Source organism: Catharus ustulatus, chromosome Z (genome assembly GCF_009819885.2).
Source record: "Catharus ustulatus isolate bCatUst1 chromosome Z, bCatUst1.pri.v2, whole genome shotgun sequence".
Taxonomy (NCBI): Eukaryota; Metazoa; Chordata; class Aves; order Passeriformes; family Turdidae; genus Catharus; species Catharus ustulatus.
In genome coordinates this window covers 10,875,164-10,899,882 of record NC_046262.2, presented here as the reverse complement: position 1 = coordinate 10,899,882, position 24,719 = coordinate 10,875,164, and the positions used below count along the sequence as shown (strand labels likewise).

Sequence of the window (24,719 nt, the reverse complement as noted above, 5' to 3'; positions counted from 1 at the left end):
ACAAAGACATTCAGTTACATAAGTTAATGAGAATATTTAAATGTGTTTCTCAGTTAAATACTTTTTATGTTTTACTTCCGGTGCTTTATGGTTTTAAATGTTTCATTGGTTTGATGAATGAACAGTTACTACAAATGATCATAATTTAGAAATTAAACATATTCGAGAATATCCATCCATTCCTTGTGTGGTGATTAGAACACCTCTATACAGTTGAGAATATTCTCAGTACTGCTAGGGCTACAGTGTTATGTACACATGCCAAATTTTACCTAAGTTAAATGAAGACGTTGTGCCCCAGGTGTCTGAACTTCACACAACAGTACAGACTTTGCAGCACTCAGGTTTTTGCAGCTCAGGAGAGGTGGTGTGCACCAGTGTGGCAGGAAGAAGGCTGCAGTGGAACACAAAATACTGCAATGGTATCCCAGACCACTGTAAATGAGATGTATTGGATGGAATATGACTCTGTCCCCTTCTTAGCTCGTCCAGACCTGCAGGATCAGTGACAAGAACACTTGCAGGGCACTTCTTTGTGTGAAGTTTAACTCATCCTGGGTCTGATGGTTCAGACCAGATGAACTTGCCTGTTCTTCAGTGATGCTGAAAGAGATTCTGAGGGCACAAGCTTAAGGGTATATATTTGCATCTGGTCTAATGAGTGCCATGTCTGGAATTTGATACTGACCTTGAAAAATACTAAATTATGGGTGGAGCTGAAAGGCCCAAATCAGCCCAGTGCTAGGACGGTAATTTTTTTTTTGTGTCTTTCAACCTGTAAGAATAAATTGAACATCTGGGATTAATTTTTACCAACTGTGCCAGAGACAAGACATTGCAGGATCAGGGAGAGAATCCACAGGCATAAAATTGATAATGAAAAGCCTCTCCCTAAAAGTTGTTAATATGTGACCTCTTTTCTAATGCAGGGCATTGGTTTACATGATTAAATAATAGTTTCCTTGATAGTTGTTCTGTAATCAACTAGCACAAAATCGGTAGATGTTCCTTGATTCTGCTGTAGAGTATCTTCTGAGTTACTTAAGAGCTGCTGCTGAAGAGTCTGCAGTCGCCTTGCTGCATAGTGTCGGCTGATGGTGGCATGAATTCCTTTCCTTTCACAAGCAGTACAGTAATTTCACGATTACAAGCTGCACGGAGTATAAGCCACATTTCTGGTGTGTCAGCAAAGTTCATGTTTTGTCAACACACAAGCTACACCCAAATATTAATCGCATTTTCGTTCGCGGCGCTTTCACAAAGTCGTCATTTAGTAACACAATCGCGGGATCGCCGGGGCTTACTGGCAGGTACCGACCTTGGAAACATTATTTCCAAGTGAAAAAAGATACAGACAATAGCTGCGGCAGTGTACCCTTCAAGTTTTATTTACAAGCCGAAAAAGACACGAACAATAGTGTGGTCATTTTGTGAGCATTCGCAACGGATCCGTGTTGCCTTTAAACAGCTGCTCAGCCGCGCGGGCGGGCAGCTGAGCACCGAGCGGAGCCGCATCTCCAGCTCAGCCCAGCCCGGCCCCTCCCCTGATCTGCGCCAGCCCCGCCACCCCCCCAGTAAAGCCGTCATCCACAGGCAGGCAATAAGGTGTTCTCTGATTGCTTCATCGTCGGAACAACGGGAAACCATGGATTTCAAACCATTTTTGCTCGGGACAGGACAGCACGGTACCAGGTAAGGGCAGATACCACATTTTTGTTAATAAATTAGCTGCCCCGGAGTACTAGCCGCGCTTCCGGGTTTCCACCAAAACTTTGGTCAAAATGCTGCGGCTTGTAATTGTGAAATTACTGTAATCTCTCTTCCCTTTCAAACCTACACTTCTGGCTTGTGTCTCAGCTTGGGATCACTGACCCTCTGAGTGTAGTCATGAGTCAATTCACCAGAATCCAGTTCCCACTGATGGGAATTTAGTCAACAAGATTTACAGTGAACTCCCTCAAATTACTGTATAGTATAGCTGAGAAAAGAAGCTCAGCATAAACAGGGTCAATATTGCACAATATCTGCTTATGTGTCTTCGGTCAGGATTTCAACTGGTGGTCAGCTGTAGCCAGGGAATATATTTCCTTCTCCTGCTATAGTGCTACACCTAGTGCGTCCTCATGGTGTTCTTGAACTCCTTTTTGTTTCATGTCACTGCTGGAAGCTTGGTGATGTGGCATAAGAGCAATTGATTTTATTTTAATTCTGTCTGTTGTTCATTATTGCATATATTGCATCAGAATGCAAGTCAGACTTAAAAAAATGGCACTTTCCAGTATTGCATTCTGTGTGTTGCAGATTAAAAGAAATTGGTGTCTTTACCTGAGACAGAGAGTGGGTGCTTCTGAATATGATGGCAACAAAGGATTTGTCAATGAAGAATAGGGATGGGCAAACATGACTAGTCAATGCCAGAAGATTAGAGATCTTTAATTGAAGTGCCCAGAGGCAGTTATTGTCTGGGGAGGAAAGCTGTTTCTTTCTAGTTCAAGAAGAAAAAGACAGTTTGTTTCTTGAACCTTTGTGATTTAGTACTCCCCATAGGTATAAGCAAGTGGGTTTTGGTGCACTGAACTGCCATGAAAGGTTTTGAAACTATTTTTCCTCCTGGCTGTTAACTGAATCCCTTATTAAAAACAACAAGAAGTCATCCTAAGGGAACGTCTTCTGTCAAGCTAAATTGTTCCGTCTGGAGTCGTCACTGGGTCTTGGTCTGTCTCTTAAATTATGCTTGCAAACTTTGAAAGTTCAATGACATTCTGCTTGTGAGGCTCAGTAGTTTCTCAAAAGATCAGAAAAAGACCTTTCTTCAGAAGACCTTCCTGACAAGACATTCTGCTGTCCATTATTATATGGAAACCATGGACTTGTCTGTTCACTGCAGGTAGCAATACCCTCACTGGGTTTTCTTCCGGGAACCAGCAGCAGAACTTCACATGAGCTCAAGGGCTTTGTGTGGTAGCTCTTTCTGCTCCCCAGCCCTCTCGGTGGGCTTGACCATTTAAGTCCCTTCCAGTCTCTGAATTTTCAAAGATGCTTTGGTGTCTCAGTGATGGAAGAGCCTAGTTCTGCTAAGCCTGGCGTATCATTTAGCAATGTTCAGTGTTACAAGGAGCAAAGCGTGAAGGAAGGAGGACTTTAAGGTTATTTCTTGCACCAACATCACTTAAACATTGCCTTTTTAGAAAGTTAGAAAGTTTCTGGCTTATCTCCAGCTTTACAGCAATTCAGTCTGGAATCCCACACAGAGCACTGACCCCAGAAGCATTTGGGAAATGCACCAGAGATATAAGGATGCCTGGAATAGCTTGAACAGAGCAATAGAGCCTCTGTCCTGAAGTCTGTACCAGAGTCCAGATCTCCACCCTTAGACATTGTCGTGAGGTGACCTGCCTGAACAGTACCTTAAATCATCCTGATGCCTACAACTCTTCTTCTCTGAAGGCTTTCACAACTTCATCACATCAGGCTGTCAGTCCTCAGAATCAATCCTTGTCCTTCCAAAATATATGGCTGAGATTTAGCTCAGCAGGTAGTTTTAGGTGGTTCTTGGATGGCAGACTCTAGTAGAATTCTGTGCAGCAATCTTCAAAGTGAGTTGAGCAGAAGCGTGAAGTTTGTTACTTGATTCCTGCCTATAGCCCATGGAAACAAAACATGGTGGTGATACCACTGACTTCCCCAACATTTTCATTTGTTTAGTCGTGTCCACATGGACAACTGAGACATCCAGTGCTGGTGAAAGGGCTGTCAGAAGGATGATTATGCCAGGAGGAGGCAGTCACAAGAGTACTTACCTGGACACGGAATGAAAATACTCTGGGGTATTTTTCAGCAACATCTTTGAACATAATAGTGTTTTCTGTGTGTTCCTCCATATGTTGTAAAACCATGTTCTTCTTTGATGGTGAATTACAAAAAGTGCCATTTATTAAATGAATGTGTTTTCGAAATCCCAGATGTTGGTAGAAGGATGGTGTGATCTAAGTGGATAGGTCTGAACTTGAATAGAAATCTAGTATGTAATCCAAAGGTACTCCTCATGTGCATTTCACTATTATGCTTGCAGATTAATTTTCTGTCTGGGCTTTCCTGTTAGAAATCAGTCATGGGCTTTCCTATTAGAAGTCCACTTGGAAGTCCTCTTGGAAGAGGGGACTGTGGTGAAACCCTTATTCTTTCACTCCTTGCAGAGATCCCTGTTGTCAATTATCCATGAAAAGATTGTTTCATTTGCAGCATATGGATTGTGAAACGTTTCTGGGAATATAATACTGTGTTTGAAAAGTAGTAAATGTTGCAAAAGAGGAATGAAAAGGTTTACCTCAGACTTTGTTACCGATTGGGAGGAGATTAATAGATTACTGTTCTGCAGGGCCAGAAGTGGCCTGAATCAGTGCATATGTGGAAGTACAGGCAGACAAACTTTAATACACAGACAGTTGTCTCATTTATAGATTGGCTTTCTGGTGTGATTCTGACTCCTCTGTATATTGTGTATCTTATATGTTTAACAGATCCTGGACTCTGGCAGGCATTTTAAAAAAGGGAAAAAAAAAAAAAAGGACTTAATTGGTGGCCAGTCAGAGACATCCATAGGAAGCATGTTTTTGTAATGAACTGTGCCTTGGTCACCACACAGAGAGTTTGCTGGGTTTCTCAAGAGGTAAAACGTGGCCCATAACATCTTGTAGCTTTGGCTGTAACATGGGTTTTTTTGTTTCTGAGACTCACAGGGAGGTCTGTAAACCCACATATGCATCCCATTGTAGAAAATGAGTGTACATGGTATTGTTTATTGAATTGTTTTTCAAACTGTATCTCTATAGGGAGCCTGAATGATAAAATAAACCTTCCTCATGTGGAGTATTACTCATTTTTACTATTATTGTTATAAAGAATAATAATTCACACGGCAGTAGTGAGTCACAGGCATTGTGGTAGGTTCTGCATAAATATCACCCAAAACTGCTATGAGACTGTGAGTATGGAATAAAAGGCAGCAGAGTGCAGACTGGAAAGGGATTTTTTTCTTTGGAAGACATTATTTTAGGCATACATTTTGCTGTTCAAATTTTTCCTCTCAGCAAAAGGAATGAAGGGTTCTGTTTGATTCAGAGAGTTTGTTGAGCCTTTCAGTTCAGAAATCCAGCTTGCAAATGCTGGCAGTTCTATGAGCGGCCCTACAAAATGCAGATGGTATGTGTCACCAAGGAGGCAGTGTTTACTACTGGGTATTAGTCTCACTAATATTAGAATCTTTGTTTTGTTGGCTCTTAGTCCTGCAGGTAGTTTGGAGTTGTGTGTTTCACTCTATTGTCCAAAAAGCCATGTGGATTCCTTATGTGTGAAGAATCTGTATTAGTGGATCAGTAATATTGGCTGATACTCTCTGTGTCTGTCTCTTTTACATATACAGGCACACATGCAAGCAGGAGTGTGATATTTCTAAAAGACCTATGGCAGTAGAGGAAAATAATTTCTCTACAGTTTGAAAAGGGCTAGTAAATATACTTTTTTTTTTGACAAAGTTCCATCTGAAGGACTGAAAGTTTAGTTCAACTGACTTATTTATGTTTATGTGTTACCAGTAGAATGAGACAAAGGTCAGAAGATTTGTTGCAAGTTGAGGATTGATTGTGCTAAGAGTTCTTAGTTCTAGTGTAGCTATAGCACACAATTGCTCAAATCTTCTGCAGTTGTAGGGATCCTACTGAGATGCCTGTTGTACTTCTAGTGTTTTGTGTCATTTTGATTTTAATCTTTGTGTGTGTGTGTTTGTGTGTGTGTGTAACTGTATCTTTTGATTGTCTCTCATTAGCTTGCTTTCTCCACTACCCATTGCTGTGGCTGAGAGCTGAACACAGGTTCAAATGCTGAAGCCAGAGCTAATACTTCACTTCTGCAGCTGTGTTACAGTCTTCGTGAATTAGCAGGATTATTGTTTAAGGACATCAGACAATCAAATCCCAACAGCTTCCCTGGAGCCTCTGAAGATAAAGGCTGAGACTTGAACTGTGGAAAAAATGATCAGAAAAGACTGAAAACTAAGGGACCGAAGATAAGAGCATCTTATCTTTATATGTTTTTCTGATGCTTCTCAGTGAAAGTTAATCAAAGACTGTGCTAAATTAATGGGATCATGTTATGTGAAGAAGCCAAACATGGGGTTTTGGACAGTTTGGGCAGTAAGTGCACAGGGAAGTCCAGAGCCAAAGGGGCAGGGCTCTGAGCAGTGTCTGGGCAAGCACAGTGGGAGGGTGCCTGTTGTCCTCACCTGTTCAAACTGTAAAAAGATTAGTATGAGTCTTGATGTTTTGAAGAAAATCAGGCAGGATCTAGAGATCTGCTGCCCAACAAGAACTATTTTTGACCATGGAAGAACAGAAGAAAGTGCATCCTAGGATTTGGTGGTGTGGCTATTAGAAAACAGCCAGCAGGACTGGGAAAAGAAGCCTCCCAAAAGTGATTTTTAACTGCCAGTTGCACTATACCAGCCCTGTGATTCAGGCTCTGCTCTGGCAGAATCTGTCTTCAGAGTCTTCTCATACAAAATTTGAGTCTGGGACCTGTAAGTGCTGCCATGTTTTGAGTACTGAGCATAGAGTATGGTCATGCATATTTTAAAGTGACAATAGAAGGGATGGGAACAATGCATGTGTTTCCATCTGAGCCTAGGGAGGATTATTGACTGCCTTTGGAATCCACATGTAGTTTGTTGTGTGATGTAGGCTGTCAGGTCCCTTCCTGCTGCAAATAAATCAATGAGGTTGAGAGCCAGGGATGAATTTGTTCATTTTCTGGTTTTCATTGTCATAGAGGAGAAATAAAAAGGCTGACAAAGAAACACAGCTAATTGAGAAAATCTTGCCTGGGTTGTTTTGGAGAGGAACACACAAACACACACACCCCGACCCACCCACCCACCCACACCCACACTCCCACCCCCACCCCACAATTACAAAAGGTTTCCCTTCCCTTGTGCAAAAACGTTGTTTTTCTATGATAGCATTTCCATTACTGATACTTCAGTGGAATTGTCACAATCTAGCATCATCCTGTAGAAAAAAAACTCATTTGAGAATGTGTCTCAGTTGAAAAGATTTCTGCAGTAAAATTTTTGTATTTACCTGTGCACCTGCTATCGATAGTGGGAGCAGAATGAATTGGTTATTGTTTGTATTGTTTAAGTTCCAGTTTGAGAGAGGTAAATTGTGAAATATCAATTATTCAGTCCAGAATTCCTTCATAAAGTTGTTTGTAAACAGTTCTCTGGCTACACAAAAGCCTGTTAGAGGTTTATGAGTCAAATACACCTCTCTTTTAAAGACCTCTTAAATCCATTGGAGTTCTGTCAGGGCTGCTTATGAACAAATATTTAGTATCTTCTATTTCTTCCCATTGTTACCAAGCTTTTGAATTTTTAGTATTCCAAGATTAGTAAGAGTCATGCTGAGCTGAAGATGCTTTGTGTATTTTGTATTTATATAAACTTCTTTAATAAAACATTTTAACATTAATAAAACATTGTACAGAACCATGAGCATGTATTGAGGAACATGTGTCATTTGCAGACAACATGTCTTATCTGTACAGAAAGTATTTTCTTATTCTTTTGCATTTTTCCCTACATATCACTGTATCAGTGTCATGTAAAAAGTATTGAAAGTCCTAAGGGAACTAACAGCTGAATTCTTAGAAAAGCTGAACATCTGTGCCTTTTTTTTTTTTTTTAATTTAAAGGGGTGTTCATGGTTTCTGAATTCCTGGCAGGTACATCATGAGGATTTCAAAATATGTCAGTTTTAGAGAGAAAACTTTAATATCCTGTGAGAAAAACAAGACAAAGGAACTTTAACAGAAAGAAAATGAGTTCTTTTTTTGTTATAGCAAAATACTTTTCCTCACCTGCTTGGTTCCAAAGAATGTTTTACTGCAATTTTTTCTCCAGGTAAATAGCTCAATTCTTTTCTATTTTGGCCTTTTTTTAGTGCTACGGCATACTGCATTCAAACCTAAAAGGCTGACTGCTGCTTTTAAGACAAAATGAAATGCTTTTATTGCATGAAGTGTTGTATTTCCAAAACAGCGAAACCAATCTCTTTGCAGATAAAGAATGATTTTGACGGAAGGTCTAATTCTTATCAGTTTGAAATAAAACCAATAATTTTTTCAGCTGTGAAAACCTGTTTTTTTTTACAGAAATAGTTTACAAAGAAAAAGCCCACACATATCAAAACAGTGTGAAATGGAAATCTTAAATGAATAATTTTTAGACTGAAACCGTATCCTTTGATCCTTTGAACTCATGGGTGAGTTGTACAACTAAGACATTTTCTTTTTGCAGGCAGTCAAAAGAGTATTTCCCAAGAATGGTGTGTACAATGGACACTTCTAAAAGGAGTGGTTGCTGCTTGTATGAGGATCCAAGACCTATGGCAGTACAAGGTCAACCAAAAAGCTCAGCCTGCCGCATAGTTAGTCTGGGACAAGAAGGATTAGTCTGATGTGACAGAGGTGTTCTGCTGTGATGTCCCTAGAGGATATCTCAGGCTGATGTTACGACTTAAAAGAAACGGAAACCTGGAACATGAAAGGTACAATAGGAACAAGCCCTTTGGACTGCAAAAAGAATGAAGTACTCAACCAAGATAGCTTCGTTTTCTATTGAAAGATCTCCCACAAAGATAGCATCTGAGCAGCAGATTGAGATTTCCTTCTTGATGGAGAGTTTTAATTTTCCAGACCTTTGGCTTTGTTGAGTATGTGACTGACTTTCAGAAGGAAATCATGATCAGTAGCAGATTCCTGGCAAGAGGCATAAGAGAAGGCTGGAAAGTAGGAACATCTCCTTGACATACAGTCTGTTTCTAAGCTGCAGGTGGTATTTTTATAGATATTTTCTAATTATCCCCACATAGATTTATCCAGCCAGTTCTGGTACCTCTCTAAAGTATTTCTGATTTCCAGATTTTTGTTTGCCATCTATCAGGACTTGATGCTGTGCCACATGCCATCCTTGTTTGTAAACTGGAGAGATGTGTTTGGCCCAGAACCCAGCTGTATCCTGGGCTGCATCCAGAGCCCCGTGGGCAACAGGGCAGGGAGGGGATTCTGCCCCTCTGCTCTGCTGAGACCCACCTGGAGCACTGCACAGGAGGGATGTGAACCTCGTGACTTGGGTGAAAAAATGCTTTGTTTCCTGCCAGGTTGTTTTGAAGCTCCCCACATTTTTTTGCTAGGGCAAATAGGCAGGAACGCCCCGGATTGTCTTTGCTACTTGCTGCTTCCCCACTTTGTCTTCTAGCCTTTTTAGGTGCTTATTACACACAGCCTTTCTCCTGAAAGGTTTAAACTTGTTGATTTCCCACCAGCTTCAGAAGTATTTTAAAGTATTCATCATCTCAGACACCCTTAACATCAGGCCACTGTCCCAGCAGAAGAGTCCTGGAAATTAGTAGAGTTTTTATGCTAGTCTTTGTCTAAGTAGTTTACTGAGTTACTGGTTTTGTATCAACTTTGATTTGGTATTTATTGAGTATATCCTGCCAAGTTTTGAGCAGGAACTTGATTTTTAGTAAATTGAGGAGTATTTGTTTGTCTTGCAGACTTTTGCTTTTACTGGAGTGGGATTTTGCACAACTTGTATTTGGCGGTATTTATCATTTCTCTGCAGCTCTGAGAGAGAGGTTAATTTTCTGCCTGTGAGCTGTAGTGTCTTGTGTGCACAGGTAAATGTGACAATGTGTCAGTGTGTGCACTGTACCCCTCGTATTTGTGAGAATGGGTTTCAGTCAGAATTCAGGCTTCAAGGAGGGATTTACATGACATTCAGAGCTAACTGAAATGCTTTGTGCTTTTAAACTGACCTGAGTCCAGTGCTGAAGCAGATCAGCCTCCAACTTTGGTATGTGTGAGAGTGAGCTGGGATTCATACTAGATTTGTAAAAACACTCGTGGTGGTGTGCCAGATGCAGTCATGAAACATCGTTCTCCCTTCTCAGGCTGACAGAAATAACCTGGCAAGTCAAGTGACTGGCATGTGCCTTGCCCCAGGCCGGAAGGAGTTCAGCACATCTGTGGTGATTGCCAGTTGCCATCGTGCTGGTTCCCAGAGTGGCACCTGCTGAGCATGAACTGTGTACTAGAGACTGCACTTGGTCCTGCAAGTCCTGGATCTCAGTTTGAATCCTGTTTTTATAGTTTCTTTTATTTTCTTCTCCCTTTTCCTTTCACATCTCAGTTTCTACTTTCAGTCGTTTTCTAAACAAAGACTAGTTTGTGGTGCAAAATAACCTTTTTGGTGTAACGTGTCTCTCACTGCAGCTGCCCTCAGCTGGGACTGAATTTTCCTGTTTTGTGAGGTATTTGGTTTTGATAAGCTCCCTTCCCCGTCATTCCTCCCCAGGGATAGCACAACAAGCTGCAGCTTGAGCATGGCTCACAGGCTGTGCAGAGCAAATGGGGCAGCTGCTTGCACACACTGCCCTGGAAACAAGGCAGTGTGTTTCAAGCTGCAGTTGTTGAGCAGAATCTCTGACTCTGCATGGATTCATTAGAAGATTCTCCCATGTCACAGTGCTGCTCCTTTGGTACTGGGAAGTCACCTTCTGAAAGGCATGGAAGCATGGGTGGTAAGTAGAGGCTGAGGGCATCAGTGTGGGCTGCCATTAAGGTCACCTTGAAATGACACTGATGATAAGTGGTGGCACGACCCTTCCATGGCATGCTGAAATTCATTCCAAGTCCTGTGTGTGCTCTGAAGCTTCATGAGTTTGGAGAAAAGAGAGGCAGAATCCTCCTCTCCCAACACACCTATGATGACAAATGCAGACCTAAAATATCCTCTCTGCTCCTGACACCACTTCTTGGTTTTGGGATGAACAGAGTGAAGAGAGCATCAACAGTTGTGTCAGTTTGATTCTGCTTTTCCTCACAGACTTCTTCATCAAGCAGCATGATTTCTATGGAGAGGAAGAAGTTTGGCTGTGACGTTCCCTTGGTCTGCTGTTGAGAGGAGTAGAGTTCCTGACAGACTTTCATCTCCTGGAGAATGGGATAACTGTGCTTTCTTCCACCTATCTGCACATGTTGTGGCAGCTGTCATCATTTGTATCTTTGCTTTCTGGCTGTTGACTGGGGGTCCTGTAGGTCTCAGTAATACAAATAATACTTGTCAGTAGAAACAAAGACACTTGTCATTTGATCAAATGTTTGCATTTAGTTATTCTCTGAGAATGTTTGAACTCTGCATTGTTAACATTGCCATGCTCACTGGCTTGAAATTAGTTTTAGAATATAAGTGAGCAGGAAGCCACAACAGCCATGGTACTTTCTGTCTCTGTGATTAAAGATCATGTCTGCTTTGTGAATCCTCTTGCCTGTCTTTTCATTCCTAATGGAAAGCACTGTTTAGGCATGGAACCTCTTAGTGTGTGGAGCAGTCTGGTATTAAATCTTTACTCTTCAGCATTAAATAGGGTTTAAATCATGAGATGTAACCTGTTTTTGCAAACTGTGAAAATGTACTGGCTTCTAAATCAAAGCTTCAAAACTTGTCATTCAAAGTGTCAGAGGGGATTTCAGATGCTGAGGAGTACAAACTATTTTGCATAGTTAATGTGCATTCTTATGAAAAGCAGTTTTAATATTAATGAGCTAAAAATCCCCAGTTTGTACAATATAAGCCCCTTGGATACAGTGCTTTCTGAACAAATTTGATTAGAAAAATTGGAGTGAGATATTCCAAGAGTATTTTCTGTGAAGAAAACAGCTGTTGCTCTTTCTTACTCTCCAAAACTGTCTTTGGAGGAATTGGGCAAACTCTTTGTTTTGTCTCAGAGCAGTAACACTTGCCTGAGTTGTTTTTTGATCCTAAATGAAGTAAAAATTTGATAATCTCACTCTCTTGGGACTAAAGTCAAAGCCTCTTGCTCTTAGAAAAGCAATGGGGGTTTTATTACTTTTTCCCCACTAGTTGCCATTAAATTTTCCAATATAAAAACAGGGCAAGAGGGGAAAGGGGAAAGCATAAATATGAGGAATAGTAAAAAACTCGTAAGAGATATGTTATTGCTCACCAAAGAGCGTCCTTCAAGCTGCATAGCAAAGCTGATTGATTTTCAAATTTATATTTAGCTTGCTATTGTATTCACCCTGAGGTAGAGCTTGAGACCTTATTACTTTTTCATAGTCCTTGCTTGATGCAGTGCCAGTGTGACCTGTCTGATTTTTGCAGGAGGAAAAAGTATATGTAGTTCTGCGTATATTTAGTTCTCAAGGTCACTTATTCAACTGCTATAACTTGCTGTGTGTCTCTGAGCACTGGTGAGGCACCACGCACCTAGGCTGTGCTAGTGGGATGTCTCCTCACTGCCTTTGGACAGACCAGGCAGCACAAAAAACTCTGGTTGTGTCTTCCTCAGAGACCCAGGGGACCCAGCAGCAACTGAGCAACAATATAGGAAATAACAATAAAAGAAATACTGATAGAAGGAGCCTCGAATCTTCAGAGTGCTCTGGGCTTCAGGCACTCCTTGGTGGTCTGTCTCAGCTGCAGTGTGAAAATCACACTGGTAAACAGAAGAATGGTTGAAACTGTGCTTGATTTAATTAATTATTAATCAACTGTGCCATGCTATCTAGCTGCTGGATGCTCATCATGGGGAAAACACACCTTGTTTGAGCTCAATATAACCAGCACTGAGAGCTGTGTAAAATTTATTAAATACTCTTCGCTCTGTTTCAAGACCATAAAAATATTCAGCTGCTAGTACTCTAGTGGGCAAAGAAATTTTACCTTGTTGGAAATGAATAGTGCATCTGAGCTTTAAATGCAGCAAAGAAGGCCAGTTTTGTCTTGTGAATCCAATGGGACTTATTTCAAAAAGTATAAAGTGAGGGTGGGGAAAGGAGCTAGACAACATGAAGTGACTGCTGCTGGGCACAGTTAGACATGTAGGAACTTCATGTTCTTCATGAACTGCTGGATTTCAAAGCTGCAGAGATGCTACCTAACAAGACTCAAAAAACTTCACAGCCAGGCAATGATCATCATTTGTAAGTCTTCTGTAATGAGAAAAGAAGATGGGATATTCTTACAATGCAAATATAGCTGCAGCAACAGGGCACTCACAAGTGAATGTAGGAATAAGATACCTGGACTGTTAATTCTTAAGGAAAAACACAAAATAGAAGAAGTAATAGATGTTTTTAGAATGGACAATAAAGATGATAGTGGAGGATGCCATGACCTGAATGAAGCATGAACAAAGATGTCTTTTAAAATTATATGTTCCAAGTTGTACATTTTCAAGTGAACATGCTGCAATCTCTACAGAACATCAATTTCACAGAGAATTTCCTTCAGTAGAAATGAATGTACCTAGCCTGCTTCAGGTTCTGCGTGAGATGCAAAGCTTACAGTGAGTTCAAGGTCCATGGAAGTGACACCTGATTCAGAATTATTTCATGAAGTGTATCTGTGGCACAGGAGAGGGGCAAATGAAGGCATATTTTGGACTGTTTGCTTCTCTTACATGTTTTTATAGAAGTTGAATAGTTTTTAATGTCTTAGCTTCTTAAGATTTGTCCTAGATAACCTTCATCCTTTCACTCTTCACAAAGAGTGAAAAGAAGAAATTAAGTTGACTGTGGTCACTATCAAGCTGGTGCTGTAACCCAGAGTATTGATTCTCTGCCAAGTCTCTCAGCTGAGTGATTGTGTATCTGAAGTGGTTGTATGATAGCTGATAGACATGGCCCTAGAGACTTGACTGCTGTCCTTGGCTGAGGATGTGCCCCCAGCCAGAAAGACCTATCTCTCTGAAGCATCCAGAACTGATGTCTCTCCCTTAGGAACCTGGGAACTGGAGGATGTCAGACAATTCTTCCTCTCCAGATAACCTTATTTTATTCCACAAAAGTTCATCTTGCTGTAAATTTGGCTATTTTTTCCCCCCATCCTCTGCATCTGAACTTTCTGTGCCCACCTTGTCCAGGGCATAACTCTGCACCTCTGGCCAGGTGGCAGTTCCTAAAATATTATTGCAAGTGTGATAAAAGAATCTAAAAACCATGGAATGATAGCATTCTGTTCTTTTACTTACTTTATCCTAAAAATGAGTTATTTTAATTTCAGACCAAAGCTATGTTAAACCTCAAGACTGTGTTTCAGTATCATAACACCTTCTTCACTAAGTTGTGCTAAAAGCATAAGTTTTTTCTGTAGAAGTGTGTAAGAGTTAGATTGCTTCCCTTTTCTGTGGGTGGTGTTCATAAAAGTCTTTCATCAAATTACTCAGGACCTAAAAACCCCAACCTCTTTCTGTTGTGAATAACATCATGGCAAGTGTATTATTTTCTAGCTCTGTCTGAGGTTGCAGTGAAAAATCTCATCTGGATGCCAGGTTGTTCTTTTGGCTGAAATAGAAACAGATAAGAAATTAAAAAAAGAAAGATCCCTGGGGGAAAAAAGGGACATACAGAAAGGAGCTCAGTGATTAGCTAAAATAAATTTAGCATATGTAATGTTAACAGATTATTTAGTTCACTAACTGAGTTTAGATTATTTGCAGCTGCAGTTCTCTGGTAATGTTTCACATGTCAAAATTTTTTCTTTAATTCATGTATTCAAACCTAATTTCTCTTATAATAAACACCTGGAGCAAAGTACCTAAAGGTAAAACCAGGATCTTGTCCTCTTATTTCAGTTTCATGTTGCTTCTAAAAGTCACTGTATTTTCAGATTGTGTCACTGTCCTGTTGTCAAAAATACTGTATGAAATTTGTCGCCAGAAATTGGCATTTTTGTTAACATTCTCAGTTACTGTAACTTTAGACTACAGATTGCTGTTTTTTCCCTACCTTTTTCTCCTGACAAACACTCACTAATTCCAGGCTCTCCTGTCTGGGGTAGTACTGCAATTTCAAAACATAGCCAAGGGTAAAGCTGCTCTTTCCCTTCCCACGGGACTCAGCTTCAGCTTCCCACGTGGAACTGATTGAAAAAAATATGCCAGAAAATGTGTTTTGACAAACCCCCAAGCTTTTGATTGAAAGAAATATGTGAAAAGTATGTGCTTTCCATTAGAAAAGGCAGAATTTACTGAAAATCAAAACAGTTGGTTGAAAACTTGAGGTCAGAAGTGTTCCGGGATCATCATCATTATCCTTTTGGCAAGTGACATGCAATGTAGGAGATGTGATGTGCTCAGGGAGATGTTTGTGTCAAAATAATGAGGCACATGAATTAAAAAATCCCATTAAGTGAGGTAGCAGTACTCCCAAATACAGTATGGTAATAATTTGCAGCCACAGCATGTCAGAATCTAAGGGCAAAGTGTGAGATTTGAAAGAGGGGAGAACAACAGTTTATAAAAGAATACTGCAGTAGATGTGTAGATTTTCACCGATTTTCACCCACAGGCTTTGAGGAAAACACATACGCCCACAAACAAACAGCCTCACTCCTATTTTCTGACCATTTTTGTTGCTGTGTTACATAGCAGCTTTTCATAAGGAAGTGCCAATGAGGAACATTTCTCTGCAGTAAATTTTTTCTGTGGTGATAACTAAAACCTTTCATAAATATAAATATGAATGGCTTTTTTCTGATGTGGCTTTCATAACTGCACTCCTTTGTGTGTTCTGATGCTATGTGAATGCACTCAAAAGCCAGTGAAGCTACAAACTCCTCAGAAAGCCTTATATTGTATTTATATAGCTTGAAATCTGATGGACTTTAAATGAAAAATTCTTGCTGTTATATTTGTGAGTCAGAAAAGAACAACTTTGAAGAGAAAAAACTAAAGATGTATTTAATCAGCAAAGGGAAATTTGCCAGTCCTCAGTGCTTTGAAGTAAGTTTAATGTGAAGATTGGTCTTTTTTTCCTTTGGTCTTAGTGTCAGCATTTAATTTCTTGGGGCACAGCCTGTACAGGGTGAAAGTGAAACATAAAGCAAGAGTTTAATAAGTGCTGGAAGTCTCTGGAAGTTTTTGGAAAGCCCCTATGGGCTGGAAATGAGCTTTTACAGTTTTGAAGTTTTGATTTTTTTCCCTACTCCATACAGCTTGGATAGACAGCTGAATTGTAACATGGAGGCATTTATGAGGGAGCTTGAGGTTATCACTGACAGGTTTACTTCACCTTCTGTAGGCTTGTCTGGCCTTTCTTGTTGCAGATAGACCTTGACACAATAATCTGGCGACTACTGCCACTTGCTCTAAAAAATCAGGGTCTGCAAATGACGATGGCTAATTCTTCCTGGTCCCAACTGGCATAAAACCCCACAAAATAATCAAATAATCCAGTCACAAATTACAAATATCCAGGAAAGATTGATCCCTGTGGAATGAAAAGGAATGAGCAGGGATTTGTGAAGGTGCCTTGATTCCATGAGGAACATGAGGAAAGCCACATCACAGATTTCCCAGTCTGACTGCTGTAGATGCATTTTTGCTGCATGGATTCACTCATGTTGCCACTCGTGCCTGACAGTTTTATCCAATGTGAATGTGGATAAAACTCCTGCTTCTGTAGTGTGACTTTGGTTCTATGCCTTGATTTATCATTTAAAAAGAAACATGGTCATTTTTTATGTGCTGTTTAATAATTCGAAGTCTCAATTTCTTTTTTCTTAAAAGTGAAACAAAATCCATACAGACTGTAATCCCAGATGAACAAACACATGCGACTATGAGTCCTGAATTTTTGATGCTTTAGGGGTATAAACACAGCTTCAAACCAGTGCCAGCCTCTGGCTTTAAAACTTTGACTTCCATTGGAAAGAAAGAGTTTCTGATCTTCAGAACTGTTGGGTGAACTGTGAAATGACAGTCACAGTTATTTATTTGTACAAGTTTGCTGCATTGGGCCTGTGGCAATCGGTGTGGAGGCAGAAGGCATCTCACTGAGCTGCCCTTTGTCTCCTTGTACATAGAGCCCATGGTTATTTTACAGTTTTATATGAGTGCTTTTCTTCCATTCATACAATTTCTTTCATATCCTTACCTTCATACTGGCTTTCCCAATCATCCAGAGAAATTCTAAGACTTTGGAGTATTTAAAAAGACTTTAAAATTTGTCTGTCAGTCTATGTTTGAATGCAGCAGCTGTAGGAGCAGTGTTACTGTGGTTTTTTCCCTCTTCCAGAATAGGCTAAGAGGGGTGCACTGACCACAGCAAGAAAGTGAAGGGGAAACAAAGACATAGGACTGGAATACCCTAGCCCCCTGTTACATCCCCAGTGTGGTCTGGATTGTCAGTAGATCCTTTGCTTTTAGGTTTAGTACTGCTCCATGCATCTTGTCATGGAAGGGCAATGCAATGGTTTTGCAGTGTTTGCAGTCACTGCTGAAATGCTGAGACACAACAGACCAAGGCCATTCCTGCTTGGAAGTGTCCAGGATCATGGCAGAGTGAGGTGTAAAAGGATCCTGTGCAGTCCAGATGGGTGTTAAGGGCCCTGTAGCTTAGGCAAAGCAGGGAGGCTGGCACAAAGCATGTGAAATGTTGCAGCCTTTGTTAGCTGATCTACTGGATGTTCTTAATGGCTTGCTAATTCACGAAAAACTACTTATTTATTCCCTGTAGTGTTGGCCTGGGGGCCATTGAGGGTTTATAGTCCAAGTCAAACATGGACCACACGGTCCAGCCCATCTGATGGGTTGGGTAATTGATTGTGGGACTGCAGCTGGGAACAGCATTTCGATTTGCACTTATGAAACAGCTTCTGTTCTGGTCTTGATCTCCAGGGAATGGATGCAAAACACCAGAAGAACAAGATGCAGCTCTTCCTTGTGCATCATTTTTGGCAAATCAACTTTTGACCTTTTAGTGGCTTTGTAAAAATACGAAAGTCTTTGCCTCAGTTCCAGGTTGTTAGGAAGGAGATATTTTTTCTGTTTCCCTTTGGACTGTAATGGCTGTGAGGTATGAAACAGCCTAGATGTATGCAGCAAAATAAATGCTGAAAACCTGTTGTGTTCATATTTCTCCACTGGCTTATGAGGAAAGCTCAGGGTTGGTGGTATGAAGAGTGTTTCTTTTTGACTTCTAGTACCGGACAGAAGAGATTAACACTTTTGTGCTTGTTTTCAGACTGGATATTTCCGACTGCCCCATGGGGATTACTTCATTGAGCCCATTAAAAAGCATCCACAGAAGGAGGGAACACCCCATCCCCATATTGTCTATGGTGCAAATAACCTGCAAAATGCTCTGAGGAGAAGACGGGCCATCCTGATGGAAAAGGAACAAGCATGTGGACTGAATGGTACTAATTTTGCTGGATTTCTGCCTGTTTGCTTTCTGAATCTTTTTAAGCAGCTCTTTTCCAGTGGCATGTGCCTTTCCTTCTGCTAGGCTTTTTAACATTCTCTGAGAAAAGATCGTGCAAAATGAGAGCATCTCAATCAAAACACCACAGGAGCCACCCATCTGTGTTTCTTTCTGAGAAGTTAAATCCTCCTTATGACTACTGGGATATGTTTATCATGTCATTGAGCCTTTCCGCCCCTCAGTTTTTCTCCAACCAGAACTGTTCAGTGAGTTTGAAACTTGAATTCTTGAGGAGTTCTGGGATGACAAGATTTGCAGTCAGCATTATTTTTAATTAAATATTCTCAACTCCATGCAAGTTCTTCAGCATAAAATAACACCCCTCTAATCCATGGTTTGAATTTAGGATTTCTCGATTTTCTGTAATTGTTAGCAGATTATTTAAAGAGTTTTATTTAATTATACTGAAAGTGAAGTATAGGCCATCAACAGCAAGATTTTTTTTTTGTAGAAGTGTTAAGTAAAAATAACTTAAATATTGGTGCAGTAATACTCCGGAGCATGTCTTTTGTGAAAACAAACTAATACACTATGCTGGAAGGGAAGAGTATATGTAGAGAGTAGTTGGTATCTCATAATTACAAAATTCCTTTCTTTAGTATAAATAAATATACTAAGTAAAATATAAGGTTCCTCTATCCAGTAAAATAATTTACCTAATTTATTTCACACCAAGAATGTACAGATTTTGTATTGGTTTTTGAGGTCTTGAATCTGAGTCTACACCAAACTTTAGACAGGCATAGTATTGGTAGGGGTGAATCAGTAATTACCTAGGTGACCTAAGGCCCGAGTTATGTACAAAGAGCTGCAGAATACACAGGAATGTATTTCTGTCTTTCACAGGTCAGTGGTTTAAGAGAAGTCTGTTCCTTTCCAGGAATGGGAAATGAAAGGAGGAATGTAGGAGTTTTTAGTCTCCAATCATGACTGCTGGTGAAGTTTTACTGCTGTGTAATATGGATTGGTAAATTAAAGAAGCAAAGAACAACTTGACCCCCCTCTATTTCATAGACCTGAACTGTACTTCTTGCTTCCTGGCCCAAGGTAGTGCAAAATAGTAATGGGAAAAACATGAGAAAGCTGATGGGGGAGTTACTCAATCTTCTGTGATACTGGGAAGGTAAAGGTAAGGGGAAGCCTTAAGAATTAATATGAATGCTGCTCCATTTTATTATTCATCAAGTAAAAATATATATCTACTTAATAGAAAATAACCTTGGATTTGAAAAACCAGGACAGTCTAAAGGTGATGCCAATTTCAAATAACTCCCTGAGTTTTCATTCCTTCTGGTGGTTGATGGGTTAGACAGGAGAAATTAGTTTAGATTTGCCTGTGAAGAATGAGGAAGTTGTTCTTGCCTACTCTCTTCCAGGTTTCTTTTATGGATGAAATAACGTATTTATGAAATAACATCTGTATGCCGTAATTTTAAGTGTGGAAAGAAGATAGGAGATCATTTGGAACATGCTATGTACTTGCTTTGTGTGGTCTGCTTATTTTCTTTCTACCTCTCACTTTTTGCCTCTTGTATCTTTCTTCAAAGTCATGCAGAATGAGACAGAAAAAGACTGGCTCTACCTGGAGACTGTGAAAAAAGAGCATCACTTAGATTAGCTAAGTCTGCTCTAATAGGCTTGTCAATTTAAACTCCTTGTCTGATGTTATTCATTCCAAAGTGACAGAATTATTACTGGTGATATTATGTTCATGATGTTGCAGGCAAACAAAGCTAGTGTCTTATGAAGTAACAAAGTAGTAACCTATAATCTATATTTCTATTTTTCACTGAGCTGGTCAGCCTTTAGAGGAAATACCTGATTTTGACCAAACAGTAGTCTTGTCTGTCATAAAAGTTAAAGAGTCAGCGTGAAAAGTGCTTGGGGATAAAACCATTTCCTTCATTATATTTTTTCCCTTTGTGTGACAGCATATAATAATCATAGATTTCTCAAAAGGCCTTAACATTTATTTTGTGTGTTATGAGTCCTGGGCTGCATCCAGAGCCCCGTGGGCAGCAGGGCAGGGAGGGGATTCTGCCCCTCTGCTCTGCTCTGCTGAGACCCACCTGGAGCACTGCACCCAGAGCTGGGGTCCTGCACAGGAGGGACAGGGACCTGCTGGAGTGAGCCCAGAGGGGAGACACAAAGATGATCAGAGGGATGGAACATTTTTCCCCCTGGAGAAAAAAAGGCTTTGGAGTGAACGAATTGTGACCTTCCAGTACCAGAAGAGAGCCTGCAAGAAAGAAGGGAGAGTGACTTTTTACAAGGACTTGGAATAATAAGACAAGGGGAAATGGGTTTAAAGTGGAAGAAAGTAGATTTAGATAAGAGATTAGCAAAAAATTCTTTATCTTGAGGGTGATGAAGCTTGGAAGAAGTTGCCCAGAAAAATTGTGAATGCGCCATCCCTGGAATTGTTCTAGGCCAGGCTGGATGGAGCTCTGAGCAACCTCCCTGCCCATGGCAGGGGATTGAAACTAGACAATCTTTCAGGTCTCTTCCAAACCAAGCCATTCTGTATTTTATTATCTCATTTCTGAGTAGCCAGTTTTTCAACAGGGATAGAAGAAATAAAGATTTCAGTGTGACCTTCTATTGTTACTCCTCATTGTCAGAGCAGTTGCTCTTGTTAGAAGTAAAATACAGAATAAAAAGGGAGAGTAATACAATTCTTGCTCTCTGTGCCAAACGTATTCACTGCTTAGGCTTTGTGAACAATTTGTGCATAAATAAAATTTAAAGGTAGTAAGTTGACTCTGCCACCTTTTCAGGATTTCATGTACTCCATGCTTTTGAGACTGGTGCCATAAAGCTTGTACACCCACATGACATAACAGATAACTTAGAATAATGCCGTTTGGGATCACTTCAAGGCAAAACATTTTCAATTTGCAGTTCACAGCTAATTGTAAAAACTAATTCTGTTTTATAGGTTAAACTTCACTTTGTGTTTCCAACCCTCAGCAACTGCTGATGAAGAAGGAGTGGTGCTCAGATATTTTAATCTTGTGGTCTGAGATTCATCATGCAGAGTGTCTGAATTTGTTTATTTGAGCTCTGAGTTCGTTAGATTTTTTAAAATTAAACTTGAGTTTAAGATGCTTGAGTTACTTCTGTGACTTACACTTGATGTGTGTTCAGGTTAAAGTGTAGTGGTGATTTTTGATTGAAGAAGTTGAATGCTTATGAGTCAGTGCACAGAGTTGAGTGGTAATAACAGAAATCTTTTAGTCAGAAACTAACCTGTCTGTCAGGCAAGGAATATAAAAACTAGTTGTACAGACAAAATCAGAGTAAAGGAATTACTGTTGGGTTTTTTTGTTTGGTTTTTTTTGATGGAAGATATGTGTCTCTTGGAAGAAGCCTTGTGCAACAACAACTTTTATAACTTTTACTGTGGCCACAACTGCATGAATATCCAGGGTCCAACCTGCTTGTTACCTCTTTTTCCTATGTGCAATAATACTTTAGAATCAGTGACTTTCCTGTAGTCTTGTAATGATTGCATCAATTACTTTATAATTGGTATTATCTTTAACCGTTTCAGATACTTGGAGAAAAGTCATCACAGTAAATGACGTAAATTAAAATTATGTTTATGCTGCACACTTCCATTGCTGCTCAGGCAAATGCCAGCTGACTCAGTCATTAGCTGCATGCAAAACCGAGTTACTAATCTTGAAAGTAGCATAACATTACTGGATGCTGCTAGCATCTGTCTTACTGTACCATTTGAAATATGTGTGAGAAGTAGCAGAAAAGATAAATGAAAAGTGTCCCTGTACCTCATAAAAACACTGTCTAATCCTTTGTGCCCACAGGAGAGGAAACTGAGCATCTGGAAATTTGTTTCATTCTTCTAAATAGGTTAATTAGAAAACTTGACAGTGCTCTGAGATACAATGTAAGGGAAGAGAAATTATCCTACAGAAAAAGAGGTGATCTCCTATTTCTTCGACTTGTTTTCATGCAGCCTGTCATAAGGTATTGTTTTTGTTTGTGAGCTTTGAAATAGGAGAATTTTTGTGAAGTTTGCACGTGAAAATACTGTGATGTAATGAAACTCTTCCTAAGTGCTACTAAGAAGAGACTGATACAAACAGGTGGACTTCTTGGGCTGGAGAGAAGACAGGTTGCTGTTGGTAGAGGGTCAGGGCAGTTAAGTTTATTCAGATTGCAGCCCAGTGATTGCTGCAGAAGGCTATGATTTATAACTAAGGAGTGAAATGTTTAGGGTGTTAAAATAGATCTCTGAGACCTTTTAATTGGAGCTACAGGTGTACGAAAAATTGTCATCGATTTTACCCTCATTTTGGTATTGAAGTATTTGATACATCAGAAGTTAGGATTAGTTAGTGTTTGATATAGGCCTCCAGTTCCTTGTCTGCAGGGAAGTTACAAATCTTAAACTGATTTTTTTGCATTTGGAGCAATTTTGCTCCAAAATGAGCTGTGATAGGATAAAGCTGGGATGGAAGAAAGGACAGAAGAGGCTGGGAGCTAAAGAGCACAGGAACATTGTCTGTGCAAAACTGATTTTTAAGTATTTTGAGTGATGATGGCATAATTAATTTAACAGAAGTCTAGAATGCCATTAAGCTGTTTCAGACAATGACTAGCTATTGTACTTCCTGTCTGACTGCAGGACTTTATCAATCATGGTTTTGCTTTTTGATTATTAAATTGATGCTGTCAAAAGCTTTTGTTCAGTTTTTATGCTTGCAGGTGTACAGGACAAACTAGTAATAATGGCTTTTGACCCTAAAATCCTTCATTTAATTACTTGAGAGAAGGAAGGGAAAAATACCCAGGGCAATATTTTATTCTCAAGTGATAACCTATCTTCTTTTGTTTTGGAAGGACATTGTGGCCAATATAAGCAGCTTTGCTTGAACTCCTGGTTGTAAGCTCAGAACTCCTGGTAGAGGCTCTGTCGCTTTTAAAGAAAGTTGCTGATCTTTTCCCAGTATTTGTTTATCCTTTACTTAATCACATCAGTTATAATTCAGCTTAATTGGCTTGGTTTCTCCAGGACACAGAGACTATTATTCATAGGATGGTAAAATTGGCACATCAAAATTTAGTAATTCAACCTCAATTCAACCTCAGTTTAGGGAGGAACACCTTTCTCCCTGCAAGGCTGTTCTACCTGTAACTGGCTCTTCTAAGCTGTTTATGACATGCTTGTCATGAAAAAAAGAGCAAATAGGAACATTCAGTCAGAACAACCTATATTTTAAAGCAGGAACAACGAAGAAAACAGCTTGCAGAAGAACACAGAGTATTTCTCATCTCCAAAGCAGTTTGCACTGAACTGAAAAAAGTGAGTGCCTCCTTGTGCAGAAGCTATATTTAGCATTTCAGAAGTGGGGGACCTGGGAAATAAAGACAAGAATTGGTTTATCATGGCAGTCAATGAGACAATTGCTGCTAACTGGTATCAAAGCACTTCCCCCTTCCCCAATCAACATCATGGAATGAATCCAAAAGTTTCCAACTTTCCTTTGGTTTTCAGGAATACTATGGAGGTTTTTTTGGTTGCTCTCAGTACAGGTAGAAGAGAAAGGAATAAAATACTGTATTTTCTGTCATTCTTCCTCTCCAGTGAAATGAGTGAGGTGTCAAAATTAGAGGTTTACCCAAGTGAATTGAAGTTTGTGCTGAGCAAGGGCCTGAGATGGCTCAATGCTGGCAGAGTGCTGGCATCTGCTTTCCCAGTCCCTGATTGTTTTCTCATTTTCTCCTCTCTTCTGATGGAATTTTACTTTCAGTGTTTCTCTTGCTCCTATTAACTGAAGTTGATAGTTGAATTTCATAAGGGCTTGTGTTATGCAGGAGGTGAGGGAGAAAAATGTGGCAACACAGGATTGTTTTTATAAGGTCATAATTGTTGTTTGTTGCCACCAAAGGCATCATATACACTACCTCACTCAAAGACTGAATAAATTTTAAAGTTCTGTGACAAGCCATTTTCCAAATAATATGAATCATACCTATAAGGAGGGAGAAGTTTTTCTTCATTGTGATTCACCAGTCTTCCTGTTCAGTCGCTGTGCCACTGGAAAGAAATGGTGTTTGCTACACCATGCTTGCTCACTGTACTTGCATTCCTATAGTTTTAGGGGTAGTCTGTGATCTCTTCAATGTTTTCATTGAAAGTCTGCTTAGCTGCTCATCAGATTGAGGCTAACTTACTTCAGCTTGTCTAACTGAGTACTGTTTTAGAGGAATGTATTGTGCTCTTTCTCTGTACCTATAGCTTTCCTTATCAAACTGTGTGTGAGGCTATTGCACTTCTTGAGGTTTAGCAATTGATTTGATAAGCAAATACTTTGGTAATGTAAATGTTGAATTGCTGCAGTATTGAT

The 24,719-nt window shown here is 39.9% G+C and overlaps 1 protein-coding gene across 1 annotated transcript in view; it reads left to right on the top strand.

Annotated features, from left to right (window-relative positions):
* The window catches only part of ADAMTS12 (ADAM metallopeptidase with thrombospondin type 1 motif 12), a 148,629-nt gene that overhangs the window by 36,084 nt on the left and 87,826 nt on the right, over positions 1-24,719 (top strand). The window contains exon 3 of the mRNA XM_033085057.2: positions 18,106-18,280. Coding sequence (XP_032940948.2) covers positions 18,106-18,280 — 175 coding nt within the window. The remainder of the gene's footprint in view (positions 1-18,105; positions 18,281-24,719) is intronic.